Genomic DNA, 24,707 nt, shown 5'->3' with positions numbered 1-24,707 from the left:
CCCCCCCCCCCCCCCCCCCCACGCGCGCCGCGACTGCGGCGCCGTCGCCCGTCCCCGGGCCATCGTCTGCATGCACATACCCCCCTTCATGCATATCTCCCGTCAGCCCCGTCCAGGCCAAGCAAGCCGGCGGGGCCTTCGTGTAAACTTTCGTGTCATCGCCGCGCCAGACGTAGTAGGCTGCGCGTGATGTTTTTTTGGTGGGTTGGGCGGGGTTTGACGCGCCTGTGGCCATGACAGAGGCGCGTTGAAGTGCGTGACAAAACATTCAAAATGCCCCGGCCCTGGTTTGGCGCGCGAATGTCGGGCTCTCGGAGAGAGAGAGAGAGATGTCGGCGTCTTGAGAGCGTCGGCTCGGTTGCCGTCCGCCGCGTTGCCATGCTCCGCGTCACGCTCTGCTGCGCCTGGTGCGCCGCGGCGTTCCTCGCACCCGCGCCGCAAAGACCAGCGCTGGTGCGGCGCTTCGGCAAAACGCGCGGCGACGGCGCGTCCGCCGCCGACGCCGGCGCTTCCGACGCTTCGGACGCGTCCGACGCGTCGCCGCCCGACGCCGCAGCCTCCGACGTCTTCGGCGACGGCAAGGAGACGTCGGACATGCGCGTCGGCGAGCTGACGGCGGAGCTCGATTTGCGCGGCGTCGACTACAGCGACTGCGTCGAGGCCGACGAGCTGCGGCGCCGACTGAAGGACGCGCGCCTCGCCGGCCGCGCGGCGCCCGAGGTCCTCGACCGCTTCAACCGGGGCCGCGCCGAGGCCATGATGGACCCGACCAAGGCCGTCGACCCGTCGACGCTCGACGACCTCGAGTCGCTCGCGGGCGGCGACGGGTCGATCCCCGGGGGCCTCGCGCCGGACGAGATCTTCAAGCTCATGAACGACCCGGAGATCATGACCATGCTCCAGAAGCCCAAGTTCCAGGAGATCATGAAGGACGTCATGGGCGGCGAGGGCCAGGCCGCGCTCCAGCGCCACATGGCCGACCCGGAGAGCCGGGACATGATGCTCAAGCTGACGACGCTGCTCCAGTCCGCGGGCATGGTGCCGCCTAAGGCCTAGGGTTAGAGACGGGGACATGATGCTCAAGCCGACGATGCTGCTCCAGTGGTGCCGCCTAGGGCCGCTAGGGGTTAGAGCCGGCTCGACAGGCGCCCCGACGCCGCGTCGCGGACGACGGTGTACTGGGGCGACTCGGGCGACGCGACCGTCGCGCCGTCGTCGTCCGCGGCGTCGCTCCGGAAGAGGCCGCCTGTGAACGCCGGCGTCGCGTAGGTCCGCGGCGGCGCGGCGTCGCCGGGCGCCGGCGCGGCCGGCGCGGCCGCGGGGAGGCCCGAGAAGTCGCCGCCGCCGCCGCCGCCGCCGACGGGCAGCCCGAGCAGGCGCGTCGCCGCCTCCGGCGGCGGCGACGTGGGCGGCGCGGGCATGGGCACGGCCAGCGGCGGCGGCGCGGGCTCGTCGCGGAAGAGCGACGGCCTCGCCTCGAGGAACTCGGCGCGGATGGCCGCGACGTCGTCGGCCGTGAGGCTCCGCGGCAGGGAGCAGGGCCCGCAGACCTTCGTCCGCGGCAGCGCCACGAGGCGCTTCGCCGGCGACTCCGGCGACGCGCCCCGGTCGAGCCGGTGCCGCTTGCCCCGCGCGAGGCCGAGCCGCCGCAGGGGCAGGGGCGCCGCGCACGCGACGGCGCAGAAGCCCGCGGCCGCGCCGACGGCGAGGACGACGCCGAGCGCCGGCTCGGGGTCCTCGGCGAAGGTCGCCGCGAACCAGCAGGCGACGGCGAGGTAGACGTGGTACGACAGCGTCTGCGCGAAGTACACGCAGCCCTCGAAGTGCTCGAGGTTGCCGTCGCCGACGCAGCAGCCGACGACGGCGCAGTGGTGGTCCATGCGGACGACGCATACGCAGCAGTCGTGGCAGTGCGTCACGCCCCAGGGCGTGTGGACCCTGCACTCGCGGCAGTAGCGGCCGCCGTCGTCCGCGGGCGCCTCGTCGCCGCGGCCGCTCCGCGCGAAGACGCCCGGGTCCAGAAAGACGCAGCCGACGTAGCACCAGCCGAGGAGAAACGCGTGGACGACGGCGCTCGCGGCGAAGGCGCCGCCGCCGGCGACGGCGGCGAGGCGCACGGACGCGGCGGCGAGGATGCCCACGGCGACCGCGTAGACGGACAGCAGGAACGGCATCGTCTTCCGGCGCCCCGGGTTGTCATAGCGCATGGTTTTCCCGGGTATACGAGCGACGCGCCGCGCGCTCACGAAGACGCTGACGAGGCCGTAGCCATCGTGGGCTGCCTGAATGTGGGTGCTTGAAGTTCCAGGTCGGAGGTGAAGTGTGAAAAATCCCAAGATTGCTTGCGCAGTCTGGCGCGAGCGTCTCTCGTGTTGAGTTTTGCTCCGGCGATCGGTCCCTGGGCAAGCGGTAGGGCCGCGACCGCCCGCTCCGGCGCCCACCGTACCGCGCACGCACCATGAAGCGCGAAAACGAGGATGCCGACGCGAGCACGGACAATAAGAAGGCCAAGAGCGACGAGCCCGCGGCTCCAGCGCCGGAGGACGAGGACCTCGGCGCCCTCGTCAACGTCGAGGGCCTCCTGGAGATGGTGCGCCGCGCCGCGCGCGACCCGCGCGCGCGCCGCCCGACCCCGTCGCCCGCCGCAGGTGGACAACGACGTCGACTTCGCCGTCGACCTGCTCAACGACGCGCTCGGCGAGTTCTCGAGCCACGTCGACACGATGCGCGAGGCCGTCGCCGGGAAGAAGGACGACTGGCCGCTGAAGGTGCGCATCGCGAGCCACTCCATCAAGGGCGTCGCGGGCAACCTGTCCATGGAGCGCGTGCACAAATCGTCGGCGGCGCTCGAGACGTGGGGCCGCGAGCGCGAGGGCAAGGCGTCCGACGACGACCTCGACGCGGCGAGTGCGTCCGTCGACCGGCTCGACCGCTACGTGGGCCAGATCCGGACCTGGGCCGAGACCGCGCGGGAGACGCTCGAGGCCGCCGGCGCGAACTGAGCCGCCACCACCACGCAACTTGAAGACATCTCCCCCGTTCGCGTCTCCTGCCCCCTCGCTTAATGCTGCTAGCTCGACCGCCGCCTTAGAGCGCCGCGCCCCCCGGCGGCGCGAGCGGCGAGTCCGCGTCGTCGTCGGACTCGTCGTCGTCGTCCGGCGGCGGGACGGGCGCGGGGCCGCCTCCTCGGCCGTCGCGCACGGCGTCGCGGTACTTCGCCATGTCGTCCTCGAACTTGGACTTGGCCGCGGCCTCGGCGTCGAGGTAGGGCTTGCGCGTCGACTCGTCGCAGCTCTTCCAGATCGCGCCGAGCATCTTCGAGATCTCGACGTTGTGCTTGTCCGGGTGGGCGTCGCGGAGCGCGGTCCGGTTCGCGTTCGCGAAGAGCAGGAAGGCCGACGCGCCGCGCTTGGGCGCGTTCGGGTCCTTCCGCGTGCGGTGCCGCTTCACGCGCGGCCTCCGCGAGCCGGGGCCCGGCGCCGCGGCAGGCGCGAGCAGCGCGGGGCCGTCGAAGAGGGCCATCTCGCGCTCGTAGCGCTCGCGCTCGCCCGCGGCGATGCGCCGGTACGCCGCGAGCTCCGACGGCGGCAGCGACGCCCACTCGCCCGCGATGGCCTCGAGGACGTCGAGGTCGCCCTTGCCGTCCTTCTTGAGGCGCTCGGACGTCCACGCGTAGGCCGTCTTCAGGAAGATGGCGTAGGCCTCCATGGGCCGCGGGGGCGCCCGCGGGTGGCGCGCGGGCAACGCGCAGTCGTCGGCGCAGGGCGCCAGGAGGTCGTCGCCGTCGTCGGGCGTCGGGGGCGCCGGCGCGGGGGCGTCCCCCGGCGCGGTCGCGGCGGCGTCGCCCGGCGCGGTCGCGGCGGCCCCGGGTGCGTCCGTCGCGGGCGGTTGCGCGGTCGTAGGGGCGGGCGCATCCATCGTGTCCGGGTCGGTCGGGGTCGGCTCAGAGAAGCAAGCGATTCTCACGGGCTGTGACTGCGCTGTGGCAGATCCGTGTATGCCCTCTCGGCGCCTCGCTCGACGTGTCCCCACGCGCGAATCCGGCTCGACGCGCGAACAGAACAAGGTCAGTACGTCGTTATGACGTCGATGTCGAGGGGCTGGGTCACGAGGTTCCAGCCGAGGCTGGCGGAGATGTTCGTGGCGATGGACTGGGCCATGAACTTGTGCTTGTCGATGGACGGGTGGCCGCAGCAGAAGTGGCCGTACTGGGAGCTGTTGTACCGCTGGAGCCCCAGGTAGTGGACGGCGACGTCGGGCCGCTCCGCGCCGAGCCGCTCGGAGAACCGGCGGACCGTGTCCGAGACCGCGGCCTCGACGTGCGAGAACGCCAAGATGACCGCGTCGACGACCTCGTAGTAGGACACGGAGATGGGCCCCGCCATGACGAAGACGTCGGCGATGGACGGGCTCCGCGTCACGGCGGTCTCGATGAGCTCGTAGTACGCGCGGACGAACGACGACGCGTTCCGGAGGTAGCCCCGGTACGCGTCGTCGGTCCCGACGTTCACGAGGAGCGCGTCGGGCGCGAAGGCGTCGAAGTCGTTGTACACGTCGATGTCGCTCGAGACCCAGTCGCTGCCGAGCTGGAGCTTGTAGACGTCGAGCTGGTGCATGTCGCCCACGGAGTCCCAGTTGTCCGCGACGCCCAGAGCCGTCCACGCGTTGTACTCGCAGTGCGCGTCGAAGGCCGCGCAGACGAGGCGCGGCCAGGCGTAGTAGAACTCCTCGGCGGCGACGACGGGATTCGCGTCCGCGGGGCACGTGTCGCAGTCGCCCGCGGAGATGGAGTCGCCGATGACCGCGATCCTTTTCCTCCGGCCGCCGTCGTCGCCCCGCGTCGTCTTCAGGAGCCGCGCGGGCTCCTCGGAGTGGACGGCGACGCCGTGGAAGCGCAGGAAGTTGCGCATGTCCTTGCGCCGCGTCGGGAGCGCGCCGTAGACGGCCTCCGTGTTCTTGAAGAGGGACACGTTCGCCGCGCCGGGCGGGCAGACGAACTCGAAAGCCATGGGCCGCGAGAAGTTTAACGCCAGCGTGCTCCAGGTCTCGTTGAGCTTGGCGCCGTTGACGACGACGGCGAACTTGCTCTCGGCGAAGTAGCCGCTGACGATGGGCTGCGTGATGTTCACGACGACGCGCTTCGCGGCCGGGCCGTAGAGCTTGAAGGAGATCTCCGCGCCCGCGGCGTCGAAGTCCGTGCCGTTGCTGCCCGACGTCCGGAACCGGCCCCGGTACGTGAAGAGGCCCGAGTCGAAGCGCGAGTAGCTCGACGTGGCGAGCTCGCCGTCGGGCGCGGCGGCCGCCGCGAGGGGCGCGGCGAGCTCGCCGTCGGCGGCGGCGAGGGACGCGACGTCGTGGGGCGTCCGCCCGGCGCGCAGCGTCGCCGCGACCAGGGCGAGGCCGACGACGCACGCGATGGCCGCCGGGGCTGCCCGTCGTCGGTCCATACTCGAATACTCCGAGGGCAACGAGCCGACGGAGCAGCCAGCCGATCCAAAAAACTCCAGGGCAGCACTGGAGCCACCAATGCTCCAGGTCTGAGCGCACTTGTTCGCCGCCAGCACACGATGGCGCAGGCCCTGAGCGGCGGGCTAAGCCCGCAGGATGCCGAGCTCTACGAGCGGGACATGAAGGACGACCTCATCCTCCTGGAGGAGGCCCAGCTCACGCACGGCGGCCTCTCAAAGGAGCTGTCGGCGCGCTACAAGCGGGACGAGATGTACACGGCCATCGGCGAGGTCCTGATCGCCGTGAACCCCTACCGCGTGCTCGAGCGGGGCGGCAAGTCCATCTACGGCGAGGACGTGGCCCTGCACTACCAGGAGGCCATCCTGCACCTGCAGAAGCCGCACATCTTCGGCGTCGGCGCCGCGGCCTACAACGCCCTGGTCAGGGACGGCGAGGACCAGTGCGTGCTCGTGACGGGCGAGTCCGGCGCGGGGAAGACGGAGGCGGCGAAGCAGCTCATGAACTTCGTGACGGTAGCGGCCAAAAAGGTCGAGGCGAGGGCGGCGAAGCGGGCCGCCGCGCCGCCGCCGCCGCCCGCCGCCGCGGCGCCCGCGGCCGACGCCCCGCCGCCGCCGCCCGCCGGCGAGGACGCCGCGTCCGTCGCGAAAAAGGTCGCCGCGGCCGTCGCCAAGGTCGACGCGAAGAAGCGGCAGAAGCGCGTGAAGAAGATCGGCGGCAAGCTGTGTGGAAATCAAATCTTCAACCCGACTTCAATGTGCGCGTAATCGAACGGTTCGGACCAGACTCTTCAGCTGTGCTTCGAGAACTCGACGAGAGCAATCGATTCGTCCAAAAATCAGCCGAATCGACTTCGATTTGATCGAGCTAGAGATTTCTGAAGTTTGGCCCCGACGTCCCAGCTCACTGGTTGATTTCCACACAGGCGGCAAGGCGAGGAAGAAGGACGACGAGGCGGACGCCATGGCCGAGGCCTTCGCGGACATGGCCGACGGCGCGGCGACGCTCGGCCTCGACGCCGTCCGGCGGGTGCCCGACCTCGAGACGGCCGTCGACGAGGGCGTGCTGAGCGACGCGTTCCTCGAGAAACTCTTCGAAAAGGTCGCCGTGATGAAGAAGGGCGTGCGGGGTCTGGACGCGCCGGCCTTCGGCACCTACATCGCCTGCTGCGAGCACGAGATCGCCGAGGCGACGAAGCGGTCCGGCTTCGTCGCGACGCTCGCGGAGCAGCACGCGACGATGTGGGACGTCTACGGCGACCGCGACGACGGCGACGGCGCGCCGCGGCGCCGCGGGTCGTCCGTCGTCGCCGGGCTCGGGGCGGCGGTGCGCGGGTCCCGCGCGGCGTCGCTCGTGGGCTTCGAGAACCCGCTGCTGAAGCACTCGGCCGCGGACGTCAAGGACAAGCTCCTCATGAGCAACCCCGTCCTCGAGGCCCTGGGCAACGCGAAGACCGTGCGCAACGACAACTCGAGCCGCTTCGGCAAGTACATGGAGCTCCAGTTCGACTTCCGGGGCGCCGTCGCGGGCGGGAAGATCTCGAACTATTTGCTCGAGAAGTCGCGCGTCGCGGCGCAGGCCGACGGCGAGCGCAACTTCCACATCGTCCACCAGCTCCTCGCCGGCGCGTCCAAGGCCGAGCGCGCCACCTACCGGCTCCTCGAGGGCGGGCCGGCGGCCTACGCGTGCGTCATGCGCGAGGCGCGGACGGCGTCGGGCGTCGACGACGCCGCGGCCTTCGACGAGCTCAAGACGTCCGTCGACGGCGTCGGCGTCGCCTTCAACGACGCGGCCCAGTTCTTCAAGGTGCTCGGCGCCGTCGTCAATCTGGGCAACGTCGCCTTCGAGGACCGCGGCGCGGACGCGCCCGCGGGCATCGCCGCGGACGACGCGGGCCTCGCGGCCGCGGCCGCGCTCCTCGACGTCGACGGCGCCCTGCTGGCGACGGCGCTCACGTCCCACAAGCTCGCGAAGATGGGCTCGCGGGCGTCGACCTTCGCCGTGCCCCTCGACGGCGCCGCGGCGTCCGACAACCGCCACACGCTGGCCAAGGAGCTCTACCGGCGCCTCTTCGACTGGGTCGTGCGCCACCTCAACGGCACGATCAACTACGTCGGCGACCACAAGACCTTGGGCATCCTGGACATCTACGGCTTCGAGATCCTGGCGACGAACGACCTCGAGCAGTTCTTCATCAACTACACGAACGAGATGCTCCAGCAGTTCTTCATCGAATTGACGATCAAGGAGGAGCAGGCGGAGTACGACAAGGAGGGCATCCCCTGGGAGCACATCGAGTACTTCGACAACGCGCCCGTCGTCGCGCTCGTCGAGGCGAAGCAGGGCTCCGTGCTCGCGCTCCTCGACGAGCAGTGCGCCTACAAGGAGGGGTCGCCGGACCGCCTCGTGTCGAACCTGGAGCGGTCCTGCGCCCCCCACGCCCACTTCGTCCCCAAGGAGCGACTGCGGGCGGGCAAGACGGTCTTCGGCGTGAAGCACTACGCGGGCGACGTCGCCTACGACTGCCGGAACTTCATCGACAAGAATCGCGACACGCTCTACCAGGACCTCGTCGACGTCGTCCTCGAGGCGGGCAACGGCGTCGCCAAGACCCTGTTCCTGGACCGCCGGGCGACGCCCGGCGACAAGGGCCAGCGCGCGCCGCCGACGATCTCGAAGCAGTACAAGACGCAGATCCACGGGTTGCTCGACGCGCTGGGACTCTGCCGGCCGCACTACGTCCGCGCGGTGAAGCCCAACGAGGTCAAGAAGCCGCGGGTTGTCGACGACGCGCGCGTCGAGCACCAGGTCCAGTACCTCGGGCTCCTGGAGAACGTCCGCGTGCGCCGCGCGGGCTACTGCTTTCGAGACACGTTCGAGAACTTCCACCGGCGCTACCTGCTCGTGGCCGAGGCGACGTGGAACCGGCGGGGCGTCGATTTGAGCCCCGCGGACCGCTGCCGGGCGATCCTCGCCGGCGGCAAACCGGCGACCATCGCCCACTTCGACCTCGGGCTGCCGGCGTTCGCGTACCAAGAAAACGTCGACTTCCGCGTCGGCGCGACCAAGGTCTTCGTCAAGGACCCCACGTGCCTCTTCGCGTTGGAGACGGCGCGCACGCAGGCGCTCCCCGCCGTCGTCGCCTGGGTCCAGAAGGAGGTGCGCCGCAAGCGCCAGCGGACGATCTTTTTGGCGACCGTCGCGAAGGTCACGACCCTTCAGACGCGCGCGCGGACCTACAACGCCGTCGCCCTGCGCCGCCGGGCGATCCGCGCGGCGGTGCTGGCCACGGCGGCGGCGCGGCGCGCGATCGCGCGCAAGAACTTCGACCAGACGTTCCGCGACTTCGGGAAGCCGCGGATCCGCTGGTGCGTCCGCGCGCAGACGGTCGTCCGGCGCGCGCTCGCCGTCGCCCGGCTCTTTCGGTACGCGACACTGAAGACGACCGTCGCCAAGGAGTTTCGGGCGCGCGGCGGCGCGACCTACGCGGCGTCCCTGCGGCCGCGCGTCGTCGCGTTGGAGAAACACGTCCGGCGGCTCCTCGCGGTGCGGGCCTACGTCGAGAAGCGGACGGCGCTCGTCGCGAAGATCCAGCCCCTCTTCCGCAAGTTCGGCGCCTACCAGAAGGCGCTCAGGACGAGCGACGCCGAGTTCGCCGAGGTGTGCGGGAAGTTGGGCGCGGCGCCCTATTACGAGATCGAGAAGTTCAGCCACAACCACCTGAACCCCGTCGGCGAGGCCATCAAGTGCAAGACCGTGCACCTGCGCTACGCCGACGGCGCGCTCTCCTGGACCGACGGCGGCGTCTTCAGCAAGCAGGGCTTCAAGGTCGGCGCCGTCGTCGGCATCACGGGCCAGGATCGCGCGGCGCTCCTCGACGACGCGAAGCAGCTCGCGTACCACAACGGCGCCTTCGTGAGCAAGGAGAAGCTCGCCTTTTCCGCGTCGAGCCCCAAGTCCGTGGCCAAGAACGACGCCTTCGGCTTCTCGTTCCGCGAGGGCTGCACGCTCGGCGTTGACTACGACAGCGGCAAGAAGGACAAGGACGGCGCGCTCGTCCCGTCCTGCCTCGCGCTCCAGTGCGCGACGCGCCTCGAGCGCGTGCGCCTCGCGCGGTCCCTCAAGAAGATCTGCGACGACGCGGGCGTCGCGGGCGTCGGCGGCGACGTCGCGTCCCTCCGGAAGCGCCGCGGCCTCTGGGGCCAGCCCCGGGAGCCCAAGGGGCCCGCCTCGGCCTGGAAGCGCAAGGCGCCGGGCGCCGGCGCGCCCTGGCCCAAGTCCAAGGCCGCCCTCGACCGCAAGTAGGGAGTAAACGAAGCTCGTTGAACTTCATCTTGGTGTCGCATTGAAGCCACCGATTTCAGTCTGGTGGCTCTCGCGGGCTGCCCATCTCTTCCGGCGCGTGCCTCGTGGAGCAAGGCTGGCTCGCGGGCTATTACGGGACCCTCACAAGAGCTTCGGTGGGGCCCCCGCGCCAACGCCAACCCCCTAGGCGCGGTGGTGGTCCATGGTCTGCGCCTCGAGGCCCGACTCGGCGGCCGCGGGCGGCGCGCCGCCGCCCGACTCCGCGGCGCCGGGCGGGACGATCTCGTTGACCTTCTTGCAGACGGCGCACTTCGGGTAGCACGTGACGAAGCACACCCCGAACATGCAGGGCACGTCCTTGTCGCAGGGGAGCGCGCCGCGGCCGTCGATGCAGCAGACCTGGCTCACGCCCTTGCAGCAGCCCGGCTTCTCGAGGCAGGCCATCTTGCCCTGGTACATGGTGCAGCACTCGTCCTCGTCCATGAGCTCCTTGTCGCACTTACAGCACGTGAGCTCCTGCTGGAGGCAGCAGCACGTCGTGTTCGAATAGATGCCACAGCAGTCGGGGAACTTGTTGTAACAAGAATAGATCGCGCAGCAGCACGAGGCGAAGGGCAGCAGCTCGCCGCTTGGCACCTCGTTGGCCGCCGCGCCCTTGCCCATGGTTGGACAGAGATCCTCGAACTGAGCGCACGGCACCATGCCGATGTTTGCCTCGGTCCGTGCCGGCATGGTCGTGCCCGAGACAGGCCCCTCGTGAGAGCTAACTGACGCGCCCGCCCCGTCGACGCTCCGGACAGCTTAGCCGCGTCACCACCAAGTGCCCGCGGAGCTACATCGTGCCCGGGCGCCTGCGCGTCCGTGAAAGCGATGGGCAAGAAGTCGCGCAACCCGAAGAAGGCGGCCGCCAATGCACTGAAGCGGGCGCCGGGCACTGACGAGGAAGCGCGCGATCCGTCGTGGGTCAGCCCACATTTGAAATGTGAGGACTGCCAGAGCGACTATTTCGCGCCTCCAGCCATGGTCTGTATGTTCCCGGGATGCGCGCGGGCTCGGTGTGGCGATTGCGTAAGCGCGACCGGGCCCGCACTCTTTCGCTGCTGCCCAATATGCAAGGCCCATCTCTGCGTGGATCACGGCTTTGAGCTCATGACGCCCGCGGGCCCCGAAGACCCCATGGCGGTCGAGCATTGGACGTTCGGCATGAAGTGCGAAAGCTGCGAGGCGACGCGAGAGGTGATCTCAAAGGCCCTGCGCTCGATGCCGGCCTCCGAGGGTCCCGTCCGCACCGCGCCTCCGGAGCCGACGGCGCGCGAGGCGGTCCGCTCGGCGCCGCCGCCGGAGCCGAAGCTTCGCGACGACCCGGCGCTCCAGTCGACAGCCGTATCAATATCGTCTCTCACTGCCTGGAACAAGCGCGGAGAGGAATCATTTCTGAAATGTTCCGAGGGCGGCATGAATCAAGGGTGCGTCGAATGGTTCACGGATATGGAAGACGGCAACTGGATGTACCTCGCCGTGTCGAACGTGACCAAAAAGCACGTGAGCCTCGCGCTCTGGCTGCTCTACGAGGCGGCGACGATGCCCATCACGGACCCGCTCTGCAGCTCCGGCGAGATCCAGGTCCACTTTTTCCAGAGCGAGATCATGAACCGCCGGGTGCCGCTCTTCGAGCTCGCGGAGGAGTCGAAGCCGATGCTCGAGATGGGCCCGGGCGCCGCGGTGACGCTCAAGGTGCGCATCAACGACTTCAGCTACTGCCACCAGAACCAGCGTTTCATCATCGTCGCCGGCCCGGTGGACGCGCCCATCCACGGCTGCCGGTCCGTGCCCATCGACATCACGTCGGCGGCAAACCTCTCGTTTCGGCCGCCGGAGGTCCGCGAGCACCCGGCGCCCGAGGCGGCGGCCGTTCTCATCGCGTCAATCATTGCCCGGAACAAGCGCGGAAAGAAGTGCTCCGAGGGCGACATGCATCATGGGTACGTCGATTGGTTTACGGACTTGGAAGACGGCAACTGGATGCACCTCGCCGTGTCGAATGTGACCAAAAAGCACGTGAGCCTCGCGCTCTGGCTGGTCCTCGAGGCCGCGGGCGAGCCCCTCGCGGAGCCGATCTGCAGCTCCGGCGAGATCCAGGTCGGCTTCTTTCAGAGCGAGATCATGAACCGACGGGTGCCGCTCTTCGAGCTCGCGGAGGAGTCGAAACCGATGCTCGAGATGGACCCGGGCGCCGCGGCGACGCTACAAGTGCGCATCAATGACCTGAGCCGTCACCACGAGAACCGTCGCTTCGTCATCGTCGCCGGCCCGGATGACGCGCCGATCCGTGGCTCGCGATCCGTGCCCATCAAGATCGCGTCGACGAACTGTCGGAATTGCGGCAAGGCGGGGTCTCTGAAGTGCGAGGGCTGTAAGACGACGCGCTACTGCAGCAAAGAGTGTCAAAAGGTGGACTGGCGGGGCGGGCATCGAGAGGAGTGCAACTTGTTCTGCACGCTTCGGAATATGCGGACGGCGGTCGATCAACTTGATTCAGAGGACTCCTCATCGGCTGCATATCAGCCTCGTTGTAAAGAGGTCTCGCGTGCGGTGCTCGCGCGCGCCGCGGAAGAAGCCATCGTGGAACAGGAGATCGATTCCATCCAGGCGTATGTGAAAGCAACTGGCGGGCGGATGGAGATGAGTCGCGACGAGCTACGAAGCAAGCATCCGATGCGCAATCAATTCGAGCTATGTTGCGGAAACTTCTGCCAGAATCGCGGGATAGACTTCCGGTCGTGCCCGGACTGCCGCACGACCAAGTATTGCAGCGAAGCGTGCCACAAAGCGCACGCGCCCATTCACGACAAGTACTGCGCAACCTTATGCCGCGCTATGAGTGTCGGCGTCATGCCGCTTCCGACCAATGACCTCTTGAGGAAATGGATGGTGCTCGACGACGCTGAGAAGAAGAAGTGGCGGGACCGCGCCGAAGCCGGCGAGGTCCGCCTGAGGAGCGGGACCAGCGCCGAGGCCGCCCGCGCGGACGACGCCGACCCCGATTCCTGGCGACGCCTGGCGCGCGGCTAATCCCGCCGCATTAAACCGTCGCTACGTCCCCCCGGGGGCGCGCGTCGCCCTGGGCGGCGGCGGCGGCGGCGAGTGCCGCGCCGCATCCAAAATCAGATCAGTGGGGACACGGCCGGACACATAGGCCCCAGCGCGCACGGACCGCCGAGTAGCGGCCCGCGCCACGGGGGAAAGAGGCGTCATTAGGACCATAAAAGGCGTGGGCAAAGGCGGGTCCGTGCGATAAACCACGTGGAACGTGCTGCGGTCGGCGAGGCGTCCGCGCGTCGACCGCGGCGTCGCGCGGCGCGCGCGTTTCGGCGCCGATTCTCAGGCAGATGAGCCCGCCGCGGCCCGGTCGACGTACTTGTCCAAGTTCTCGTTGTGGATGGCCGCTTCGGACGCCTTGGCGAGCTGGAACTGGGCCGGGGCCCCACGCGCCCTGCCCTTCCGAGGGGCGGGCTCGAGCACGAGCGCGGCGCCGTCGCCGACCGCGATGACCATCTCGAGGAGCTGCTCGTCCTGGGACCCGTAGTCCTCGTAGTAGCCGCACGGCTTCAGGTCGAACCAGCGCACGGTCAAGCAGAACTCGCCCTTCTTGATGTTCCAGCCGTCGCGCCCCGAGCCGTTGACCCGACGTTGGTTGTCCGCGCGCGCCGGTGGCACGACGACCTTGGCGAGGTAGAAGTCGACGCCCTGGGCGTCACGTTCGCTCTGAGAGATGCCCAAGGCGACCACATCGCCCTTGCGGATCTTCGGAGCGAGGGCAGCGAGACGAGCGTCCTTCTCCGCCAGGCCCTGGGCGATGACGCGCGCGCTCGAGCGGTCATCGCCGGAGGGCGGCTTCAGGATGATGGTCGTGCGGGTCCAGCCGTCGCTCTGGCGCATCTCGGGGGCCGCGGTCCACGCCTTGTAGCGGCAGTTGTCGTAGTCCTTCACGCGGCACTTGGAGCACGAGCAGGGCTGGGCGCGGCGCCGCAGGTCGTCGACAGCGTGAGACGAACCAGACCGGTACTCTCGATCAGACTTGCAGCCTTCGACGGGCGAGGCGCTCCATTTGGCAGACTTGTCCGCGAAGAACACGTCGTCGTCGTCGACTCCGATGGGGTCGTCCTGGGTCCACGTGATGAACCGGTAGAAGTACTTGTCCAAGGAGAGCGTCGACCTACGCGATTTGGACGTCTTCGCGTCGATCTGCGCGGATTTGGACGCCGTCTGTCGCACTTCTTCGCCAGAATCGTAGGTGAGGCGTTCCAGTCCATGCTCGGCTTCGGCCGACCATCGCGGACCGCTGTGAAGAGGTCGTAGGGCTGGGGGACGCTGATGACGTCGCGCCGCGCGTTCGCATTGATCCAGCGGCGGTCCTCCTTGCCTATAGTGTCATGCACACCTTTGAAATCACTCGTAGCCGCCTATGGGGCCATCGTCTCGCAGGCTCGGGCCATCTTCGGGGGACGCGGGCACTGGCAAATCGATGCGTCAGCTCGATGCCCTTTTTCGACCAAAAGGCGGCGACCTTCACGAAGTTCTCTTTGCACATATATTGGCCGGGGCATCCGTCGGTCCAGAGAATGACCCGGGTCAAAGGCGGCTTGTTGTCTTTGACTCGTTTCGCCACGTAGAAATCCACCAGATGGGTCAGAGCGGCGTGATGGAAGAAGTAGTCGTTATCTTTGCCCTTGCCCGAGGCACCGGCGTAGAATTTCCACGCGTGGTTGTCTGTGATGCGTTTCTTGACGAAGGAAGAGGACCCGTCGGCATGCTTCACCGTCACGTCGACGAGTCGTGGATCCGATGCTACGACGAACACGTCGAGATTCGTATGGTTCCTGTGTGTGCAGCAGAGGTTGTCCTGGGCAGCGTTGGAGATCTGCGCAGCGAAATCGGTCTGAATGAATAGCTCGGTATCGGTGAACTTATGCATGTCGTTCAGCCGAGCCGTGTTGGCCAACGGCAATTCCAGCAGTGCGTGAAATACTCTGTTGCCGCGGCTTCAATTTTCGTGAGGAGCTCACTGCCCGTGACCATGACCTCCGTGAGCTCCTTGACGGCCATGGTGGAGCTGATACTGTTGCCCTCGTCGTCTTCGCCTTTCACCGTCCGGGGCTGGAGCCGGTACTCGCGGAGCTTCACCTCGACGTCAGTGTCCTCGCAGGGGCAACGAAAAAAGCGCTGGTCGACGCCACATTCATCGCAATCACCGTAGGCGCACTCCTTCCTGTGCATCAACACACGCTCGTCATCGTCGGTCGTCAGCTCGAGATCTTCACAGCGTATTGCCGGGCAGAGCATGCAGCTTGAGAACATGCCCGCGGACAGATTCGATCGTTCGTGGATCTTGCTGAATTTGTAGGCGGCGGTCTGCTCTGCCTGGAGGTACGAGGCCTCGGGCGCCGCAGAACGTGCGTCGACGGCTGCACGCCGTGCGCGGCAGACTGGGCCCTGGCACGTCGCTTGCCGTTCTTTGACCGAGAGGCGCAGGCGGTTCAGAGCGAGCAGTCGTTCCCTCATGCTGGTCTTGATCTCGTCGGCGCACTCGCGCTGGTGCGGCTCGCCGATGCACCTGTACACGTGCAAATCAACGACTGGTTTGGGACGTCCCGACCAAACTTTGAAATTCTCTAGCTCGGTCAAATCGAAGTCGATTCGGCTGATTTTTGGACGGATCGATTGCTCTCATCGAGTTCTCGAAGCGCAGCGGAGGTGCTGAAGTCGGGTTGAAGATTTGATTTCACACAGCGATGCACGGGCACTTGGCCCGCTTGAAGAGCGTGAAGGAGATCTTGTGGCTGGGATGGGCGGCGAGGTGAGAGGCGTAGCCCGCCGACTTCAGGAAGGCCTGGTAGATCTCCAAATCGCCCGCGTGCTTCGTGTGGCGCTGGTGGTGCTCCTCCTTCACGACGAGCGTCCTCCGCCCGTCGGAGTCGACCTGGACCGTGACGATCTTCACCTTCTTGGTGCACCTCCCCGCGAAAGTGTCGAGTCGCACGTCGTCGTTCTGGTGCCAATACTCACGAGCACAGGCGAGGTCGACGAGATCAGAGCGCAGAGCCCGCATGCGGTGGCGTGCGAGCTTGCCCGCGTCGTCTTGTAGCTTCCGTCGATCCGCCGCGTTCGAGAAGCGACCGATGACGCTGTGGCTCACGTTGTCGCCGCAGCAGACCCGCGAGATGCCCCGGAGCAAGTTCTTGGCAGCGCCATCCGCCGGCGTTACAGCCTCCATCACCGCGTCCACCTTCTGCTGGGCATACTTCCGACGCGTCCCGCCGTTCGGAAGGGCCGCGAGCGAGAAGTAGCCCTTGATCGCCCGGCCCATGGCGCGTAGGGCCTTGATCTCCTTCAAGTCCAGTCGCAGCAGCTTCCCTGCTCGCGCGACGACGGCCTGGAGGATCGCCGCGGTCCGGCTCTGGTCGCCTCCGCCGTGCACGAAGAGGGCCGCGAGCACAGGATTCACGTCACGGGCCTTCGCCTCTGTCGCCGGCCCCGCCGATGGCTCGTCGACACGAGCGGCTGTGACCCGGCGCCGCGGCCGGGGGGGCTCCGGATCGTCGCTGGAGTCGTCGTCGGATCCGCTACCGTCGGGTCCGCCGTTCGCGCGCGGCGTGCTCGTCGGCTCGAGGCGCGCCATGAGCGCCAAACCCTTCTTCGCCATGCCCTGCGTGCGGTTCGGGAGCGCCTCGACGGTCTTGGCCCACGCGGCCCCAGGCGTCGACAACTTCGCGCGGAGGCTCTGAATCTCCATGTCGGCCTCGCGGAGCAGCGCGTCCTTCGTCACGCACTTGGCGCAGCCCGCGCAGCCCTCGTCGCTGGAGTCGCTGGAGCCGACGCCCTCGTCGATGCGGTCGCTCGAAACGACGGGCCCGCGGGCTGCTGCTGGCTGCCGCGGCGTCGAGTCGTACTGGCGACGTAGAGCGGCAGCGAACGCCGTCCGGTCACGGGGAACAGGGGGTTGGTAGGTGTCGACAGGAGCATGATGCGGGCGTGTCGAGCGCCGTGGGGCCGGGGGCGCCGGCGGCAGAGGCGGCTCGGGTCCGTCGTCGGGCTCCGGCGCCGGCTCGGGCTCCGGCGCCGGTTCGGGCTCCGCCGCAGGGGCTTCTCGTGCGTCTCGCATCGACTGTGGCGTCGGGTGCTGCGCTGCAACACGCCCTCGCTTCGCCCCGGGTGAGCTCGGCGGGGAGCACGGCTGGCAGACGACCCCCGCCTCCTCGGGCGCCGCGTCCTCGTCCATCGCGCCGTCGCCGCCGACGACCCCGAGGCCCAGGTGTTCTCCGTGCTCATCGATGAGCCCCGCCCAGAGCCGCTCCAGCGCCGCCTCCTTCTCCTTCTCCACGTCGTCGCCGTCGGACAGCTTCCGGAGGTATTTCCGGACGGTCACCGTCTTCTCGCTGCACGGACATGTGAACCGCAGGTGCCAGTACTTGCGCGCGCCGTCCGTGAAGGTCGGCTCCAGCGTCTCGTCGAGGTCCACGGGCCGCGGCATGCACGACGACGAGCGCGTCCCCGCGAGGCAGGCCATCGCGCCGACGAGCATCGACATTTTCATGATCTTCGGGGCGTGGCGCTCCACCGCCGCGCCGACCCGCCGCACCAATGATGCGCGCTCGCGGCCGCTGATGCGCGCCATGGAGGCCGCGCGACAGAAGATGTGGCGCCCTTTGTGCATGCGCTGCGCGCGCCGCCCCAGCAGCCCAGAAGGACCTCCAGAGATGCTCTCCGCCGAGTGCATCGTGGCTGCTTTGTGCAGTTATCAACGAAACTTCGAGCCCTTGGTTCTCCTTGGTTCACGAGGGCTCAGCGCAGGCAGTACCCGAAACCCGGAGAGCTCGCGGCAGGAAAGCAGTCGGCGAAGGGCCGGTGGTGATTCGTGCGAACCTCCAAGATATCCGACACGCGCGCGCGAAACGCGCCCGACGGGCCGCGCGACCGCGGCGCGACGTGCGAGTTCGGCGGTACTTTAAGGCGCCGGCCGCGTTCTTATACTCACCGGGGGACCCCCGCGTACCAACCGCGCGACGGGCGGCGTCAGCGACGTGCCTTAAGGTCTAAGCGGCGGGGAGGGCCCTGGCTGAGCTGATTTTGGATGGCCGCGTGGAGCTTGCCGCGGATGTGGCAGAGCGAGAAGCACGCGTGGAGCTTCGTCTTCGCGCGGTGCAGCGTGATGAAGCGGTGCAGCGCGATGAGCGCCAGGTCCGGGTCCAGGGACGTCGCCGAGTTGGCGCGGCAGAGGAGCCCCGCGCGGCGCCGCGCGTGCGGGTTTTGTTTCCGCGCCGCGAGGCGGCCGCGGATCGCGTCGAGCCGCGCGAGCACGTCCGCGGGGAAGAAGGCCGGCGCCCCGCTCCGCTGCAGCGCCTCGTGGACGTCGCCCCAGCCCTCGTCGGCGAGGACCCACTTGGGGTTCAGCGGGAAGGCGTAGCCGCCGGCGACGCGGTCCAGGAGAAACCGCCGGAGCCCCGGCTCGTCGACGTAGGAGAAGCCGCCCGGGAAGCCGTCCCAGACCACGAGGTACTCGTCGTCGAGCTCCTGGGGGAAGTAGAGGTTGTAGCACTCGGCGCCGTGGCGCACGGCGCCGCAGGCCGCCGTCGCCTCGACGGCCTTCTCGACCCAGGCGGACGTCCGCGCGTCGCCCCAGCCGTACGGCGGCGGCGTCGGGGGGAAGCCCTTGCGCCCCTCCTCCTTGAGGATCGCGAGCCAGTTCGTCGTCCAGCAGTCCGTGTCGACGCCCCGCTCCTCCGAGAGCGCGCCCTCGAGCGTGTCGAGGAGCCAGGTCACGAGGGGCACCTGGTCGCGCGGGAGCTGCTCGGGGACGACGCCGCGGCTCCCGAAGAGGAACGCGTCCATGTCCGACGCCACGGGCAGCACGCGCGCCTCGGCGTAGGCCACGAGCAGCGACACGGGGTTGAGCGGATCGTCGTCGTCGGTCTGGACGACGACGGTCTTGGGCACGCCGCCGCCGCGCGTGCTCGCCAAATTCGCGTCCATGAACGCCGGCACGGACGGCCGCCCCGTGGCCCAGTCGCCATTCCGCGAAATGTCGCGCCGCTCGACGAAGGTCTCCCAGAAGACGCGCTCGGGCATGTCGACGCCGAAGGCCCCGGGCGCGTAGTCGTCGTGGAGCACGAGCCGCGGGTCCGCGACGGAGAGCATCTTCTCCTTCAAAACGCGCTCGACGACGTCCGGCGCGAGGTCGTCGAGGGCGTGGGCCTGGAGCATGAGCTCCGCCTTCTTCGACGTCGCCTGGGTCTCCGCGAGCACGTCCTCGACGGCCGCGACGGCCCGCTCGCGCGCGGCCGCGCTCCGGAAGTAGACGGTGATCCGCGCGCTCCGCGGCCGCGTGCCCACGCGCGCCTTGTGCTCCTCGGCGTGGATCTGCACGAAGGGCACGAAGCCGCTCAGGCGGCCCACCTTGGCCGACTTGCCCTTGACGTTGAGGCTCTTGCCCGTCGCCTCGCCCCGGAGCATGAGGCGGAGCGCCTCCCGGCTCGTCGGCCGCCAGACGGAGAAGAAGGCCGCCGGCGGGTCCCGCGGCAGCTCGCCGACGCGGCTCAGGAAGCCCAGCGGGCCCCGGTCGTCGCCGAGCCGGAAGAAGTCGGCGACCGCGCGCCGCGGGTCGCAGCGGACGAACGTCCGGCACCACCGCCGGAACCGGCCCACGTCGCCGCCGCCGCAGTCGTGCGCGGCGAGGACGTCCGCGGTGCGCTGGAAGTGGGTGATGACGTTCGACGACCGCCGCCGCCGCAGGGCCGGGCTCTCCTTGAAGATGTTCGCGAACTCGTCGGAGACGTCCTTGACCGTCGCCATGCGCTTGAGCGACCGCCGCGGCGGCGACGGCGGGTCGTCGTCGCCGTCCTCGGGCGCGACGCAGCCGCCGCCGAGGCAAGAGTCGGTCGCGAGGGACGCGCGGAAATCGGACACGTAGTCCAGCAGCGACTTCTTCCTGTTTTTCTCGTCTTCCCTCATAGCCCGCTTCAGTTCGCCGATGAACCGGAGGAACCGGTCGGCGTCGAGGCGGCCGCCGGCGCTCCTGGCGGCGCCGAGGACGGCCAGGGACGCGCGGCCGTCGCAGCGCGCCAGGATGTTCGCCTCGCCGAGGAGCCGCTCCAGGAGCGGGCCGTCGAGGAGGCCGTCGACGGCGTAGTGGTCGAAGACCGTCCGCAGCCGCGTTTCGACCTCGGGCTGCGTGACCTCGGACGCGCTCCGCAGCAGGGCGAGGCACGCCGCCAGGTCCTCGCCCGTGAGCGGCCGCCCCAGCTGCGCGCCGACGGCGTCGACCCAGTTGACGAACTTGCTCAGGTCCAGGGCGCCGCTCCGGATGGCGCCGCCGAGGGCCACCTCGAGCGGGATGCCGCGGCACTCCACGAACGCCGCGTGCCGCAGGTCCTCGGCGTCGACGTCGCCGTCGTGCAACGACTCCTTGGCGATGGGCGCCGACTTCGGCATCGTCTTCTGGGCAGCTAGAGCTTCATCATCGCGTGCGACGACCCTGGATGGCCGGGGCAAGATCGGGGCAGCATCTGGCCGGGGCAAAGAGCGGCGCCTCCTCAACACTGATTCAGACTCGTGACGCCGACGCCGCCCCTCGACGGCGCCCGCGCGCAGCGAACACGATGGCCCGCCTCTTTACCCTCGCTCTCGTCGCCGGAAGTGCTGCCGCCTTCGCCCCCGCGCGGTCCGCGCCGGCGAAGACCTTCGCGCTGCGCGAGACCGCGGCGAGCGCCGAGGACGTGCGCCTCGTCATCTCCGACGTGCCGGGCAAGTCGGAGCTCGACGAGATGACCGCGGCGAAACAGATTTCGGACCTCGACTCCCTGAGCGCGCGCTGGCAGCGCCAGAAGGACCTCCGCGAGTGGGAGGAGAGCCGACTCACGGGCTGGTCCGAGCAGGCCGAGATCATCAATGGGCGCACCGCGATGTTCTTCCTCATCGTCGGCCTGCTGACGGAGCTCTGGACGGGCCAGTCCATCCCGGAGCAGGTCGTCACCATGGCCCGCGTCGGCGGCTTCATCGGCCTGTGATCGCGTTGTCCGCCCCGTCCCCTCCCCCGCTCCGCGAGTCCCCCGGAGCTCCCCCCGCCCGAACTTCTTCCGAGTAAAAACACACACACATACCAACTCGGGCGCGTGGTCGAAGATAGCGACGACGCGCACACACACACACCAACCCGGGCGCGTGGTAGAGCACAGCGACGACGCGCCAGCACTCGCCGTAGGCGACTCGGACGGGTAGGCGCTCGCCACGCCGCACTACTCGCCACGCCCCGGCACCGCAGACCATCAAGCCAGAGGAGACTACCTCGCGCGCAAGTTACACGACCAGCGCGCGCCGTCGCCCCAGCCCTCACTTGAGACCCGGCGTGAAATGGCTGACCGCGGCGAGCGCGCCGCCGATGACGGCGGCCAGCGCCGCGCCTCGTGGTCCGGCGCCGGATTTGAAGAGGCCTCCGGTCATGACGCCCGCGGCGACGGGGTTGACCTGCGAAAAAACGGGGGCTCGCGAAACCGCCCCGAGGCGCTCGGTCCGCGGCGGCCGCGCGCGGGGCGCGTCAGATTTAAAAAGCTCGATTTGGTGTTCTCTCGTCAGAGCCGAAGCTCCGAGTTGGATTCGCCGATTTTCTCATCAGCCGCAGGCCTCCTCTCTCCGGGGACACGTTCGCCGGACGCGGCCTCGCCACGAAGTCGTTGTCGCCGCAGAGCTTGTCGAGCTCGACGGTCTCGCAGGCGGACTCGAAGGACGTGAACATGAGCGCGACGACGCCCGCGCTGTTGCCGAGGTTGGAGCCGTGCTTGCCGAAGCCGTTCATCAGCGCGTTGCTCCGGACGCGCAGGTTCGCGCCGCGCGGCGCGGCCGAGAAGCCCTGGACCGTGCCGTAGAGGCCGCCGCCGATCATGCCGCCGAGGTAGGAGATCCCGCAGTTGAAGAAGCACCGCTCGAGGTAGCCTCGCCCCCGGATGTCATATTCCAAATAATCCGGTTCCGCCGATGTCCGGACGCCGAACATCGAACCGAGTTGGCTCACATCGATGTCCTCCGGCCGGGCGGTGGCCATGGTTGTAGCGTCCGTACGGGGTCTGGACTCGCTGCGGGGGCTCTTGGACGCGCTGCGGCGGCCACAGTTCGTCGATAACCCCCAGGTGGCACAGCGATGCCCCACCTTGCGAGGCGGTGGACCACTGCGGCTCGCCAGCGTCGCTGCTGCGCCGCCAGTGCCCCGATCAACGTACATCTAGGTGCACCCATAGGAAATTAATTAATAAAGATCAATCATCGAATTCCGGCCGGCGGAGCCAGAGTCATTAGTCGTCCATAGAGGCTGTACGTCGACCGCGCGCGCGGGCGCGGTGTCGCGGCGGTCCGCGGGCTGAAATCACGGCCAAAATTGGGTTATGGTCGTATCAAAGCAAGTTTGATGATATTCGCGCGTTAATTGCACGTTTGCGATGGCTTTTTGCGCGCGGTCGCTGGTTCGGGTCGCGAAATCGCAAGATTTAACTTCAACAAAAGTGCTGAAGTTCAACAAAAATGTTGACTTTTAAATCCAGGCTATCAGAATCTGAGTTTTGATCGGTGCACTGTGCGCCGCCTCGCTCGATTGTCGCCAACAGGACTCCGAGGAGGCGTCCGAGGACGCATCGACCGCGCCCCAAAGCCCTCCCTCATCACCTCCGCGCTTTCGCAGGGGCCCTCTTTACAATGTCGTCCGTCGCACGGCGCACGCGCGTGCGCGAGCCTCGCGGAGATGCGTGAGCCGGCCGCGCGCGCACGACCATGCGAACCGGCCTCCGCGCAGGGCGGCTCGGAGCGTCGGCGATGGCGCGTCTCGCCGCGGCGGCGGCCGCTCGAGCCGCGCGACGCGCCGAGGCCGTCCGGTGAGCCCTCCGCGGCGAGAGCACTGGAGTGCATTTGCTCCGTCGCGATGGCCGCGCGGCTGCGGGTCGCCGGGCTCGAGACGACGTGGTACCGGCAGAGCCAGCGGCTCGTCGTCGCGCAGCTCGTGGGCGCTGCGTCGCGTGTGAGAAGGCCGCCGATGACGTCGAGGTCCTCGTCGTCGTCGAAGTCCGTCGCGCAGGTCGTGGTAGACCGCGTGTTCGGACGGCTTCGGCGGCCCGTCGTCGAACGCCGTCATGCACTTGGACGCCTCCCACGTGCATGGCATGATCTCCGCGTAGCCGCGGAAGGTCACGGTCGGCATGCACCCGGCGCCGGGCACCGCGGCGAGCACTGCTTCGGCGACTTCGGTGCGACTTCGCGCGATGGTCGTCCCGCCCTTCAGACTCCGCAATCCCGAAACTGCGTTTGGCGGACGCGGCGCGCTTCGCAGGACGAGCCGTGCGAGCGCTTCGGGCAGCACCAGGTGGCTGGGACGAAACGGTGGGTCCACCACGACGCGCGGTAGCAGCCGCTGCGGCAGCCGCTGTCGCAGGAGCCGCACGAGGTCCAACGGAGCGTCTGGGAGACGGACGGGCGCTCCTGGCGGGTCGGGGCAGCGCTCAGCCATGCGGAGACAATACAACACTGAACTTCACCATGCCGGAAACCAACTGAGATAAGCCATTCTGGAGCACATCTCGAGGATGGCTTTGTGAGAGCTCCAGCAACGCCTTGCGCTCGTCAGCGCGCGCGCAGCTCCGCGGGTCGGAGGTCGCCGCACGCATGCGCCGCTTCGCTGGCTCCTGCGCCGCTGCTGGACGCCTGCAGCAGCACCTCCCGCGACTTGGGGTGCGATGCGCGCTCGTCGTCCATCGTGTCCAGGCTGAGCTGCGACTCGCAGGCCCTGGACGACTTCCAGGATGACGGGTCCGGCGCGCGCGACGTCATCCAGGGCGTCACGAGCGGCAGCGACGAGATGGCGGACGCCGACGACGCCGGCGCGCGCGCCGACGAACCGGAGCCGGAGCCGGAGAAGGGCTTCGACCCCGTGGGCGACACGAAGGAGCTCCCGGAGAACCCCGTGGAGAAGATGCTCCAGAAGCCGCTGACGATGTCGCGCGACCTGCTCGACCTCGTCTTCGCGGCGCTCCAGCCCGAGCCCGCCGACGATCCCGTCGGCGCCCGACGCGCGGCCGTACGTCGAGCCGCGGCCCCAGCGCTTCGAGCCCGCCGCGGCACCGCGAGCCCGCCGCCGCGGCTGCGGCGTTGGATCAGACTGCGCTCGACGCGGCTGCGCGCCGCGTCGCGCCGCCGGCCCCGGCCGAAGACCGCGGGGCCGAGGTCTCCGCGCCCGCGGCGCTTTACGGCAGCGGCGAGGAGTGCCTCGAGCCCGAGCCGCGCGACGACGACGACTCGGACAGCGGCGGCGCGTCCGACGGGCTTCGCCTCGCGGACGACAGCGAGTTCCCCCGCGCCCCGCGGTCCCGTTGGACGGGACGCGCGACCGCCGGTTCCGAGCGGGTCGTCGTCGTCCAGGACGTCGTCGCCGTGGCCCACGGGCACGAGTTCACGTCGTCGATGCGGCGCGCGGCAGCCCTAGCGTCGCGGGCCGTCGCCCTGGCGATCCGTGCGCGCTTCGCGAAGCGCGATACCCGGCGCCCGCGGCGGGCGCCCGCGCGCCGCGGAATGGGCCCGGCCCGGCCCGGCGCCAGCCCTGCACGGCGCGGCGCCGGCGCGCACGCCAGTGCTCGGCACCGCCGATGGGGGCCGCGCGGACTTAACTCGAAACCGCGCGTTTCTAGTTGGACGCGACGATGGCCTCGTCGTCGAGGTCGTCCAGCTCGATGTCGGAGTCCTCCGACTCGTAGGGCTGCGTCGTGTCCTCGACCGCCGCGGCGACGGGCTCCGGCGCGCCGTGGTCCCAGATCGGGCGCAGCAGCGTCTTGATCTCCGACAGCTCCATGCCCCGCTGCCACAGCCAGGTCCGCCCGGCGCGCGTGTCGGCCTCGACCGTCTCGCGC

The 24,707-nt window shown here is 69.0% G+C and overlaps 4 protein-coding genes across 4 annotated transcripts; 2 read left to right on the top strand and 2 right to left on the bottom strand.

The window, feature by feature from the left end:
* Positions 1-3,207: 3,207 nt before the first annotated feature.
* AURANDRAFT_16132 (hypothetical protein) lies at positions 3,208-3,729 on the bottom strand (the record flags this gene model as incomplete). Its single annotated transcript, XM_009036101.1, has 1 exon — positions 3,208-3,729. A coding segment is annotated over one exon (522 nt), but the record flags the coding sequence as incomplete, so codon positions are not given.
* A 1,898-nt stretch (positions 3,730-5,627) lies between these two features.
* On the top strand, positions 5,628-9,791 carry AURANDRAFT_52715 (hypothetical protein; the record flags this gene model as incomplete). The annotated part of the gene is made up of 2 exons (XM_009036321.1): positions 5,628-5,996; positions 6,847-9,791. 2 exons carry the CDS (start codon positions 5,628-5,630, stop codon positions 9,769-9,771), a joined length of 3,294 nt encoding a protein of 1,097 aa, XP_009034569.1.
* A 3,361-nt stretch (positions 9,792-13,152) lies between these two features.
* On the bottom strand, positions 13,153-17,548 carry AURANDRAFT_62230 (hypothetical protein; the record flags this gene model as incomplete). Its single annotated transcript, XM_009036100.1, has 7 exons — positions 13,153-13,785; positions 13,906-13,987; positions 14,047-14,194; positions 14,838-14,970; positions 15,292-15,385; positions 15,570-16,699; positions 17,015-17,548. The coding sequence occupies 7 exons, from the start codon at positions 17,546-17,548 to the stop codon at positions 13,153-13,155; spliced, it is 2,754 nt and encodes a 917-aa protein (XP_009034348.1).
* A 3,016-nt stretch (positions 17,549-20,564) lies between these two features.
* On the top strand, positions 20,565-20,825 carry AURANDRAFT_17649 (hypothetical protein; the record flags this gene model as incomplete). Its single annotated transcript, XM_009036322.1, has 1 exon — positions 20,565-20,825. A coding segment is annotated over one exon (261 nt), but the record flags the coding sequence as incomplete, so codon positions are not given.
* Positions 20,826-24,707: the final 3,882 nt, after the last annotated feature.

Source organism: Aureococcus anophagefferens, assembly GCF_000186865.1.
Source record: "Aureococcus anophagefferens unplaced genomic scaffold AURANscaffold_4, whole genome shotgun sequence".
Taxonomy (NCBI): domain Eukaryota; class Pelagophyceae; order Pelagomonadales; family Pelagomonadaceae; genus Aureococcus; species Aureococcus anophagefferens.
Note: the sequence above shows the minus strand (reverse complement) of the source record. Positions and strands in the feature narration are given on the sequence as shown.